At 43.3% G+C, this 12,830-nt stretch overlaps 1 protein-coding gene across 2 annotated transcripts; it reads left to right on the top strand.

Moving 5' to 3' along the window:
- Positions 1-2,426: 2,426 nt before the first annotated feature.
- Positions 2,427-6,482, top strand: LOC123096355 (probable ubiquitin-like-specific protease 2B). 2 transcript variants are annotated; one of them, XM_044518063.1, is made up of 8 exons: positions 2,427-2,644; positions 4,311-4,449; positions 4,574-4,747; positions 4,829-4,963; positions 5,658-5,739; positions 5,807-5,932; positions 6,022-6,089; positions 6,167-6,482. In XM_044518063.1, the coding sequence occupies exons 1-8, from the start codon at positions 2,593-2,595 to the stop codon at positions 6,192-6,194; spliced, it is 804 nt and encodes a 267-aa protein (XP_044373998.1). In that variant the 5' UTR covers positions 2,427-2,592; the 3' UTR covers positions 6,195-6,482. The 2 variants fall into 2 exon arrangements, with proteins under 2 accessions (XP_044373998.1, XP_044373997.1); XM_044518062.1 differs by having other exon boundaries at positions 5,807-6,089.
- Positions 6,483-12,830: the final 6,348 nt, after the last annotated feature.

Genomic DNA, 12,830 nt, shown 5'->3' with positions numbered 1-12,830 from the left:
CAACTATCCCTGGGTGGTTTTGGTAATTCCTAACAACATATAGCTCATTGAGCTAATGCTATTTCAAGATGAATATTTCAGGAAAGCTCAATGATTGGCATGGCATGGATTAGAAAGTGGACCCTTCAAATGCTAAGGACAAAAGATTGGCTCAAGCTCAAAGCACAAGACTCTACATTTTCTATTTTAGTGATCCAAGATCACATTGAGTCTATAGGAAAAGCCAATACTATTAAGAAGGGATGAGGTGTTGCTTAACGAGGTTCTTGCTCAGAATGCTTAGTGATATGCTCCAAAACCCTCCACTACTTTCTCATATCCACATATGTCCCAAACCAAATATCCAACTCGGCCCCACCGATTCTTTCTATCCGGAGCCACCGAGTTCAGTTGACATAGCCATTGCCAGAAACCCTAGTCTTTTCGGTCTCACCGATAGGGATCTCGGTCTCACCGAGATGGGATTGTAATCTCTCTGTTTCTCTTCGTAACGTTTCGGTCCAACCAAGATGAGCTATCGGTCCCACCGAGATTGCAATGCAAACACTCTATTTCCTTTTCGTAACGTTTCGGTCCAACCGAGATGAGCGAATCGGTCCCACCGAGTTTGCCTGACCAACTCTCTGTTTGACTATTACCAAAATCGGTCTCACCGAGTTTGTGTAATCGGTCACACCGAGATTACGTTATGCCCTAACCCTAATGATATCGGTCCCACCGAGTTGACATGTCGGTCCCACCGAAACACCTAACGGTCACATTATGGATCAAATCGGGTCTGACCGAGTTCTCTGAATCGGTCCCACCGAGTTTGGTGATTTGTGTGTAACGGTTAGATTCTGCATGGAGGCTATATATACCCCTCCACCCACTCTTCACTCGTGGAGAGAGCCATCAGAACATGCCTACACTTCCAAACATATTTTCTGAGAGAGAACCACCTACACTTGTGTTGAGGTCAAGATATTCCATTCCAACCACATAAATCTTGATCTCTAGCCTTCCCCAAGTTGCTTTCCACTCAAATCTTCTTTCCACCAAATCCAATCCTATGAAAGAGAGTTGAGTGTTGGGGAGACTATCATTTGAAGCACAAGAGAAAGGAGTTCATCATCAACACACCATTTGTTACTTCTTGGAGAGTGGTGTCTCCTAGATTGGCTAGGTGTTACTTGGGAGCCTCCGTCAAGATTGTGAAGTTGAACCAAGGAGTTTGTAAGGGCAAGGAGATCGCCTACTTCGTGAAGATCTACCCTAGTGAGGCAAGTCCTTCGTGGGCGACGGCCATGGTGGGATAGACAAGGTTGCTTCTTCGTGGACCCTTCGTGGACTCGCGCAACCGTTACCCTTCGTGGGTTGAAGTCTCCATCAACGTGGATGTACGATAGCACCACCTATCGGAACCACGGATAAAAAATCTCCGTGTCAACATTGCGTTTGCTCCCTCAATCTCCTCCATTTACCTTCATATGCAATTGTTTTACATTCTGCTGCTATACTCTTAGAATTGCATGTGTAGGTTGATTGCTTGACTTGTGCTATGTTGCTAAAATCTGCCAAGAATTAAAATTGAGAAAAGGCTAGATTTTTATTTGGTCAAGTAGTCTAATCACCCCCCCTCTAGTCATACTTTCAATGCCACACACCTCCCGCCGGCGCCGGCGCCGGTCCACCTCGTCTTTGGTGGCCTTAGGGCCATGGCGGCGCGGTGGATCTTGGCCTTGCCGCGGGAGGGCTCTGTTTCAGATGTTCCTTTGAGTTTTGTTAGGGTTTGTGTCCTGCTTAGGAAGGCGAGACGACGACGGTTCTCTGAAGATGAAATAAGTTTCTTCCTGTATAGTCCCGTCCCGGTGGTGTGTCTAGGATCATCAGTGGGCGTGTGGAGGTGTGTCTCCCGGGGATCTGTCTTTGGTGGATTTGTTCGGATCTGGTCGTAGTTTGTCTACGTCCGTGTGTCTTCAAGTTGGATCCTTCCGATCTATGATACTCTTCATCGGAGGCGGCTGCTGGTCTGCTGTGCTGGTCCTATGGGTCTTAGCACGACGACTTCCCGACTGTCTACTACAACAAGTTTTGCCCGGCTCCAGCGAGGGAGGGGCAATGACAGAGGCGCGTCTTCGGCTCGCTCCAGTGATTGTAGTCGTCGCTAGGTGGTCTATGGATCTGAATGTAATTTTCAGTATTTCTTGTGTTTGTTGTACTGCCATGATTAAAGATGAATAGATCGGAAGTTTCTCGAAAAAAAGAAGTAGTTGATCCCTAACGATTGTACATCGACCTGATTTCTAAAGATTTTTGCATTAAGTGAGATCTTATGAAATTTTCAATGGTTTTTGCATTAAGTGAGATAACGAAGATTTTCTAAGAAACGAAATATGCATGAAATCCCAATTCTTTACTTTTTCCTATTTGTAGATTTAGCGAAGGCGAAGGGAGCAGAGCACTGGCACAGTATGGCCAAAACCCCAACCCATTCCGTTCCGCTCACCACTGTTTGAGCTTCCCCTCCTAGCCCCTTTGCCCACCCGCCGGATCCCGTCGAACCAAACCCTAGCGACCGCTCGCCACCCGGGACGGCTCGCCGTCGTCGCCATGCCCCGCCGCAGCCAGAGCAGTGCCCCCATCGACCTCGATGAAGAGGATGGTGAGCGTCCCCACCCTCCGCGAAAATCTTCGTCTCTGCCCCCTTCCCTTCCCCTTTTACCTCTGCGAATTTAGGCCTGTTCTTGTGATTCCCGCGGTTGCTTCATGATCAGCTTGCTACAGAGCTGGTTAACGGCGCCCTTAGGCGGCTACTTTCTCTATAAGGGTTTATGATTTTTTTAGAGAAAATCGGATACCCCGATCTCTGCATCGGTGATGCATATAGATGGTGGCATATGGTTTGTCAGTAGGTCCAGGACCCCATTGCATTAGTTCAACGATGATAATACTGATTACATGTTGCAAGGCTTGATTTGACTCATCTGGTGCATGCGTGCCAAAATCGCAGTGTGTAGAGGATGTTGTTTCTAATGCATATCCTGCTTATACTGAAGGAATACAAATGTTTGGTCTTTTGTACTCCCTCCGTCTCAAAATAAGTGTCTCAACTTTGTATTAACTTTAGTACACAGTTGTACTAAGGTTGAAACACTTATTTTGGGACGGAGGTAGTACTAGTGAACATGTTCACCAAGGTGCTAGGCAGGCGGGTGCCTAACGGCTATTAAAGATTGCACATATCTAGTCATCACATCGGTGCGTTGGTGCTATCTAGATGAAAAAATCACCATGTTTATCCTTTTCTTTTAGCTTTTTGAGGATCAAACTGCGTATATGATAGCAGAGAAGGCTTCATAGATTTTAATGGCTATTAGCTTAGTGTTTGCTTAGGTTTTTGGCACATACTAACACAATCATATAGAGCTATGTTTTATCATAGGAATAATTATTGCTGTTATGTGTTTTGTGTGTTCATTTATGTGATTTGTAGCCTAGTGAATTGCACTCACTATCAAGTTATAGGTTGATTCCTTATTTCATATATTGGGTGTTGCAGCTGAAAAGACCTGTGATTTGAGGTTAGATTGTTGGTTTGCAGTTTGTTGAACTTCTTGTACTTGGAATACGTCTTTTAGTTTGGCAAAATGTTTGATGTTGATAAGGCACATCCTATCATTTATTTAACAACTGATCATTGTCATGATATGCCAGCTATCATGCTATCATTTCTAGTTCATCACTTAATTATGCTCATGGTGTTCTTGCCCGGTAGATTATTTTATAGTAGTTGTTTATAAATCACCATTCCCCCTCTATCTGTATGTAAGGATATTGTATTGTTGATAATTTTCTTGTTTTAAATTGTTTATCTCTTTGTATGTATGACCAATAGAACTGAACACTGCTGTAGCCTGGATGAGTGTTTTAGTTTTTATCACGTGTCAGAACATGATAATGATTCTTATATAATGAAAGGTTGCAAAAATTAATAAAGATAACATTTGGAGAGAATTTACAATGCCTAAGGAAATGGTAGTTGTTTGTTTAAAACTGCAAAAGATTTGTTTTCCTTGATGCATCAACCAAAGTTCAGCCATTCTCATTCAGCAGTGTGATTAGGGTCAGTGGTTGTTATTTGTGCTTGGTTCTTAGTCATGTGTCTTATTTCAATTTAAGACAACAGTAATTGTGATGTTTCCCAGATGGCTTCCAAAGCTGAGAGGCCAAAAAGTAGGAGAAAGTGGCCTTTAGCTACATGCATTTTTCCCTGGTGGATCTACCTGTGATACAGATTGCTTATTTAACTTCCATGTTTCCTTGTGTAGAGTGCAAGACCAAGCGTTCTCGAGCGAGTATAAGGCCAGCACCGAAGGTGCCTGGGAGCTCAAATCGCATTGCAAGTAGCAGAAGGGACAAGGAAAATCAAGACAAACTGGATACCCGTATCTTCGATTTATACATGGAGTATACCCCCCCCCCCCACCCCCCCCCCCCCACACACACACACAATCTTGTTTCAAGAAAGCAAATAATTGGTCTTGGGAGAAATTTTGTATGCTTATTTGCTGCTATAAATTTGTGCATATAGGAACCTTTGGAAGCGTACAGATGAAGATCAAAAGAATGCTTGCGCATATTTGGATCCGTTATGGTTTAACAGTTACGTCAATGGGGACAAAGAACAGAAATCAAGAATTCTTAGATGGACAAAGAAATTGAAAATATTTTCAAGAAAATGTGTGTTTGTCCCTATTGTTCGTTGGTAGGTCAATCTTGTTTTACCTCGTGGATTAACTTATTTGATTGCGAAAGAGCAATGGGATTTCCACTTTCGTAACTGCAGGGGACATTGGAACCTCCTTGTCCTATGCCACTTTGATGAGACAGACTGCTCAGATGCAAAAAAAGGACCGCGAATGCTGCTGCTGGATTCACTTAACACAACAGATCCGAAGAGGTTGGCACCTGAAATCAGAGGGTACGGTCCCTCTATACCTTCATCTCATACCTCTAATATAAGTATAATACTGATCTTAATGATGATGCACATGTTTTGCTATATTACGGTTATCTGACTGACCAGTTGTTGTGTCTAGTAGACGATTCATATATTAGAAACTAGATGCTGTTCTTTTGGTTGAGACTTGTATGCTTTAATGTACTGTTGAAGCAGACAACAGGGTTTTCTGTACCCCTGTTGTCACTCATGAAGATTATGCCATGAATAGTGTCCATGCCAGTGAGTCAGCCCAAGACAGTAGCAGAATATGCGCTCATCAAAATCCAGCTTCGCACATCACATCACAAATCATCTAACCCTTGCTGAACATAGTTAGTGATGTGTATTTAGCGGTCCTTGTCATTTATCCTGGAGATTTTTAGTCTATTTTTGTTGAAAATTACTTTAGTTATATATGTATAGGTAAATTATCTGGGGCACCCAGGTGCCTGGGCACCTTGATTGGGTCAGACCCGTTAGTGCATTTGTTTAAAAGCAACCAACCTCGCATTTCATTTATTCCCAATTTTACTTGCATGCAAGACATACCATGTAAGGGATAACACCAACAGACTGAATATGCTTGTGATAGCACATAAGCAATAACACTGTATCATGCTCGCAGCCCTATAGCCCCCTGTTTTTTTTAATCTTTTCTTTGCTGGTTTATCAGATTCATTCGTGGTATTTATGAAATCGAAGAGCGGGAAGAAAGCGTGCACTTCATAAAAAAAATCCGTCTTGAGTTTCCTAAGGTATGATGTTTAATAATTGCTTTTTGCATCTAGAGTTCTTGTCATCGTCCACAACAAAACTGTGCAGGTGCCACAGCAAAATGGGGAGGAATGTGGTATATATGTTCTTTACTTCATCCATTGTTTTCTTCAAAACGGAAAATTGGCACAAGTTCTTGAGAATAAAACACTGGAAGAAGATTTCAGCCAGCTGGTGTGTCATACTGTCATGCATTTCCATCTTCTTACCACTCCCTTGTTCTACTTAACAAATGCTTCTCTAATTTGTTGGTCTATGAATAGTTTGATGATGGCACGTTTGATCCAGAGGAACTAGAGAACTTCCGCAAGGATGTTCATGCATTCCAAGTGTATGTTTCTCACGTCATCTTTATTTCCTGCATGTTAAATTTAGTGATGTAACTGTAATTTTTTGATGACTTTGCAGGGAAAGGAGTACCGAAACTGGACAGTAGGTGGATGGTAGCATTGTGCTGCATATATGTAGTTAGTTATTATAACGCAGTGGAAAATTTCATCTTCGCTGGTGGCGAATTCTGAGGAACTTTGAAGGTCGTGGAGAAGCTGGTGGTAATATACAGCTTATGCAGCCGAGAGAAAGCCGACTCCATGGAGTTTCGTGGCAGTTAGCAGGTGTTATATGATCTGTATTGGATTCTAGAATTGTTGTGTATCCATCTTTGTATGATACCATGAGAGTTATCTACTTTATGGACTGGAATGATCTCAATAGTCTCAACTTATTTTTTTTTCCAAGTCTTAAGATAGCAGCATCACGTACAATGCTTGCTAGGGGTCCAAAAAGAAAAAGTAAGAACAATGTTTGCATAATGATATTTTTTTTTGAGGTGATGCACTTTTTCCGAATGTATGGTACACTTCTTAAAAAGATCCTTCGTTCCAAAGAGGCCTTGGATGTGAGCCACGGCAAAGCAAGTTTATAAATTCTACTCTCACGTAGCAGAGTTATATTTGCTAAAAAAAAAAGAAAAACGTAGCAGAGTTATACTATACTGGATCTAAACATTATGAATAGTAAGTACCGGTGATGTTACTGGCCTACAAAAGTAAAGGTAGTTCCGTTGCTTTTTTGTGGTCTAACTTTTGCGGAGAGACAATTTCATGCTCTTTTTCCATGTCAGCAATAAATCTCTGTAGCACGACGAACAGTTAGTGAAGGTCGCACTTTTTACGTGTCCTACAAATGATAATGGGCAAACACACTTGTGGGTTGTGTTAATTTGGGAAGCGTTCACTTCCCGTAGGGAGGAGCGATAACAGCGGCGCGCCTTCGGCTCGCTTCAGTGTTTGTAGTCGTCGCTAAGTGGTCTACGGATCTGGATGTAATTTTTATTATTTCTAGAGTTCGTTGTACTATCATGATTGAAGATGAATAGATTGAAAGTTTTTCCGAAGAAAAAACCCCTATGGTGGCTTACAAATTGATGTTGGTCAATAGCATACGACAAATAGATTGCAATCAGGAGAGATAAACACGGTTTGAATACATGAGATAATAACCAACTCCAACTCTACCATCTCATCTAACACCCTCTTTGAAGGATCGAGTTGACGACTTATAGTGGTTGAATAGGTCCCAGCAAAGTTTAAGCTATTCTTCACAAGTTTTATGGAAGGCGCGGATTATTAAGGCTCTCTTAAATGCAACTATGTGATGAGCAACCTATATTATGCTAAGGCCGGTCATAGTGGAGATTAACTTAAACTAGTAACATGCATATGTTATTAATCTATGTTACTACCTTCATACTCCCTCCTTTCCGGTTTATAGGGCTTATCTCAAAATTTTAGTTTTTCCATTTTATAAGGCTCAATTTGGTTGTTCTCCATCACATGTTCAGATTCCAAGATGCATTAAATCATTGCATGCAAGTATTAAGAGAAAATTGACCAATGCATGTACTTTATGCATGCATGGATTGCAATTAATGCATTGATAAACATAATTTTTTTGAGAAAAACAAGAGCATTAATTAGGTGCTTTTGCAAACTACAAAAAATATTCCACCACTCACCATCTATCTTGGTTGGTGAGATTTTTGAATTGATCCCTATAAACCGGAAAGGAGGGAGTAGTGGGTAGTGTCATAGATGTGGTAACATATATGTCTTCATTTATTACTTTATAGACTCATTTTACATTGGGAAGCGCTATGTGATGGTAACATATTATGTTACTCTGTTTGCCTCTCTCCTCATTAATTACTTGACACATCACCATTTTTGCTTATGTGACATCTATGTTACTACTTATGTTACTTTCACTAGACCAGCCTAAGCAAGCGTAAACAACATGATAAGTAACACAAATGACAAAGCACATACATAGAAATAACCAAGACGCACATAGACAAAGATGTCCACTAGCTACCGTTTGTATCATCTTGTGTTGACTTTGGATCGTGTATCTCTCCGCGTGTATGTAGATTTAGCACATGTGTGATTGTGTCTTGTCTATTTCAGTGATTTCCCTCTTGTATTCTTCGTGTTCTTCCCTGTTTCCCCTTCAAATCGTGAAAGATCGACACCATAGGGTTCCACCCTACATCATCATGGATCAGAGTATAGGTTGATCACGATATTGGAGTCTTTCCCATCGTTTTCTAGCCTAATTTTGTTGTGTTTTGTCCCAATTTCAAAAATCCCCACAAAAATAGCCCTACCAATTTTTTTTGTGATTTATTCGTTTGATGATGTTCCTCCACTTCTCCCCAATTCCCATCCACAAAATTCCATGAATTTTGACCTAATATTTCGGTTTCCCATCTTGTTCATGAAGTTCATCCACGGATCCCACCGACCGGACTTCCGACCTGTGTCCCTGGACATCCGGCCCAACGCCCGGACATCCGGCACAACGCCCGGACATCTGGCGCCTAACAGCCGAAATCATCCCCAACTTCGTCATTTTTTCTCGAATTTTGACCAGGTTTCCGCCTACTCTTCCGCATACCACCACCGTTATCCGCTACCACCTCCAATTTTGACTGTTTGTTTTGAGAACTTGAGTTGCGGTTTCCGTTTCCTAATGTGTTTCGACTACTTAGGGACGGTTCGTCACGGACATCACCGCCGCACATCTTCGCCATGAATTCGTCAACGACAACGACCACTTCACCATTTTGACACCACAAACCATAAGCAAGGACGATAACCTCGACGACATCATTGTATACTCTCCCTTGCCATTGCATTGTTAACCCTGAGCCCATTTTGCGTCACTTTCCTATCAAGACTAGTCATTTGAGTATTGTCGGGCAACGTTACTTGTGCAGATTAGTGATGCTTGTTCCGCATAGCTATCATAGCGTGCATATATCGTTGTATCATCTCTTTTGTCATACATTGTTCCTGCATATACACAATTGCTATCTTGATTTGAGCATTTCGCATAAGTAGCCATATCAAAAAAAAGAGAAGAAAAACTTTTAAGCAAAGAGAAACACAAAGAGCTTGTAAGCAATAGCCATAGCATCGCCACATTGCATATCAATTGCCATACTCGATCATCTTGGACCATCGTGAGAGAATCATCGGGAATCATACATACATAGCACACTTGGGATAGAAAGTCGATATGTTTTGTTTCTCATAGGTTTTGTGCACAAGTGTCTTATCTCGCCTATTGAGAAATCGTCCTAGCGTCTCTCTAGTGTTGTGAAACAAGAGCATTTTCCTTGGATTCCACATTTTGAACTCATTCCTTGGTTGCACGACCCCATTTATCTATCCATGCGTGTGCTTTCGTTTGCCACATATTGCTATTGGTCTACTTATTTCACTTGCAAATTTGTGAGTCTCTTTCAACATTATTGATACCTTGCTAACAACTGCATAAATTTTGTGCCACCATCCTCACCAAACTACTCCAAAAGCTTTACTTGTGTAGTTGTGAGAATAGACAAGATCCGGTACCAATTGTGCTACTTCCATAATACATTATTGAATGATCATTGATCCATCTTCAACATTGGATAAGGTACATTTGATCTAGTTCTTTCCTTTCTTTCGCTCACATATTTGCTTGAGATGATGGATAGGCCGAGCACTTCTATCAACCCACTCTTCATCGAGCAAGAAGAGGAACCGAACAACTACGTCACCAAGAATCAACTATTAGGCGCGCATAGAGCTTTGCGTCAAGAGAATGAAGCATTGGACGACCGCATCGATCAACTCACCACCGACTTGCGACATTCCGAGCAACGTACAAGGGACTACCTTGATGACAAGCTATCATAAGAAATGGAAGAGATCCATGCCTTGATGGTCAACCGCTCTTCTACAACTTCGTCATCATCAAGACGACGCCATTCAAGCCGACACTCTTTGGACACTTCTTTGGATGCAAGTCTTCCCCGAGCTCATCTGCATCGTCGCGAAGACCATGAAGATCATCAAGCTCCACAAAACCCATTTCATGGCAATGGTTTACAAAACCGCCTTCGGGAACGTGAACGACATCGTCGCCAACAAGCTAATGACCCCATGGAACAAGAGCAAGCTCCATGATGGCAAGATCACCAAGAAAACCAAGATGGCGAGGCCCACCGACACGAGCAACAAAGCCGTGAGGAACAAGCCCTTGAAGCCCAACGTGCTCTACGTGAAGCAACTCACCCCGTACAAGAGCGCAATCGCCAAGTACGTCTACAAGAAAAGGCCCTCCGACGAGGGCGACAAGAAGAATCTGTTGGAAATATGCCCTAGAGGCAATAATAAAATGGTTATTATTGTATTTCCTTGTTCATGATAATTGTCTGTTGTTCATGCTATAATTGTATTAACTGGAAACCGTAATACATGTGTGAATACATAGACCACAACATGTCCCTAGTAAGCCTCTAGTTGACTAGCTCGTTGATCAATAGATGGTTATGGTTTCCTGACCATGGACATTGGATGTCATTGATAACGGGATCACATCATTAGGAGAATGATGTGATGGACAAGACCCAATCCTAAGCATAGCACAAGATCGTGTAGTTCGTTTGCTAGAGCTTTTCTAATGTCAAGTATCATTTCCTTAGACCATGAGATTGTGCAACTCCCGGATACCGTAGGAATGCTTTGGGTGTACCAAACGTCACAACGTAACTGGGTGGCTATAAAGGTGCACTACAGGTATCTCCGAAAGTGTCTGTTGGGTTGGCACGAATCGAGACTGGGATTTATCACTCCGTATGACGGAGAGGTATCTCTGGGCCCACTCGGTAATGCATCATCATAATGAGCTCAATGTGACTAAGGAGTTAGCCACGGGATCATGCGTTACGGTACGAGTAAAGTGACTTGCCGGTAACGAGATTGAACAAGATATTGGGATACCGACGATCGAATCTCGGGCAAGTAACGTACCGATTGACAAAGGGAATTGTATACGGGATTGATTGAATCCTCGACATCGTGGTTCATCCGATGAGATCATCATGGAACATGTGGGAGCCAACATGGGTATCCAGATCCCGCTGTTGGTTATTGACCGGATAGTCGTCTCGGTCATGTCTGCATGTGTCCCGAACCCGTAGGGTCTACACACTTAAGGTTCGGTGACGCTAGAGTTGTAGAGATATTAGTATGCGGAAATCCGAAAGTCATTCGGAGTCCCGGATGAGATCCCGGACGTCACGAGGAGTTCCGGAATGGTCCGGAGGTAAAGATTTATATATGGGAAGTCCTATTTTGGCCACCGGAAAATGTTCGGGATTTTTCGGTATTGTACCGGGAAGGTTCCGAATGTTGGGGAACGTAGTAATTTCAAAAAAATTCCTACGCACACGCAAGATCATGGTGATGCATAGCAACGAGAGGGGAGAGTGTTGTCCACGTACCCTCGTAGACCGAAAGCGGAAGTGTTAACACAACGCGGTTGATGTAGTCGTACGTCTTCACGATCCGACCGATCAAGTACCGAACGCACGGCACCTCCGAGTTCAGCACACGTTCAGCTCGATGACGTCCCTCGAACTCCGATCTAGCCGAGTGTTGAGGGAGAGTTTCGTCAGCACGACGGCGTGGTGACAATGATGATGTTCTATCGACGCAGGGCTTCGCCTAAGCACCGCTACGATATTATCGAGGTGTAATATGGTGGAGAGGGGCACCGCACACGGCTAAGAGATCAATGATCAATTGTGTGTCCAGAGGTGCCCCCCTGCCCCCGTATATAAAGGAGCAAGGGGGGGGGGGTTCGGCCGGCCAAGGGGAGAGGCGCGCCAGGAGGAGTCCTACTCCTACCGGGAGTAGGACTCCCCCCCTTTTCCATGTTGGACTAGGCGAGAGGGGGGGAAGAGGTGGAGGGGAGGAAGGAAGGGGGGGTGCCCCCCCTCCTTGTCCTATTCGGACTCGGGGGAGGGGCGTGCGGCCCTGCCCTGGCCTCCTCTCCTCTCTTCCACCTAGGCCCACTAAGGCCCATTAAGTTACCGGGGGGTTCCGGTAACCTCCCGGTACTCCGGAAAAATCCCGATTTCACCCAGAACACTTCCGATATCCAAACATAGGCTTCCAATATATCAATATTTATGTCTCGACCATTTCGAGACTCCTCGTCATGTCCATGATCACATCCGGGACTCCGAACAACCTTCGGTACATCAAAACATATAAACTCATAATATAATTGTCATCGTTACGTTAAGCGTGCGGACCCTACGGGTTTGAGAACTATGTAGACATGACCGAGACACCTCTCCGGTCAATAACCAATAGCGGAACCTGGATGCTCATATTGGTTCCCACATATTCTACGAAGATCTTTATCGGTCAGACCGCATAACAACATACGTTGTTCCCTTTGTCATCGTTATGTTACTTGCCCGAGATTCGATCGTCGGTATCTCGATACCTAGTTCAACCTCGTTACCGGCAAGTCTCTTTACTCGTTCCATAATACATCATCCCGCAACTAACTCATTAGTTACAATGCTTGCAAGGCTTATAGTGATGTGTATTACTGAGTGGGCCCAGAGATACCTCTTCGACAATCGGAGTGACAAATCCTAATCTCGAAATACGCCAACCCAACAAGTACCTTTGGAGACACCTGTAGAGCACCTTTATAATCACCCAGT

This window comes from Triticum aestivum, chromosome 4D (genome assembly GCF_018294505.1).
Source record: "Triticum aestivum cultivar Chinese Spring chromosome 4D, IWGSC CS RefSeq v2.1, whole genome shotgun sequence".
Classification (NCBI taxonomy): Eukaryota; Viridiplantae; Streptophyta; class Magnoliopsida; order Poales; family Poaceae; genus Triticum; species Triticum aestivum.
Note: the sequence above shows the minus strand (reverse complement) of the source record. Positions and strands in the feature narration are given on the sequence as shown.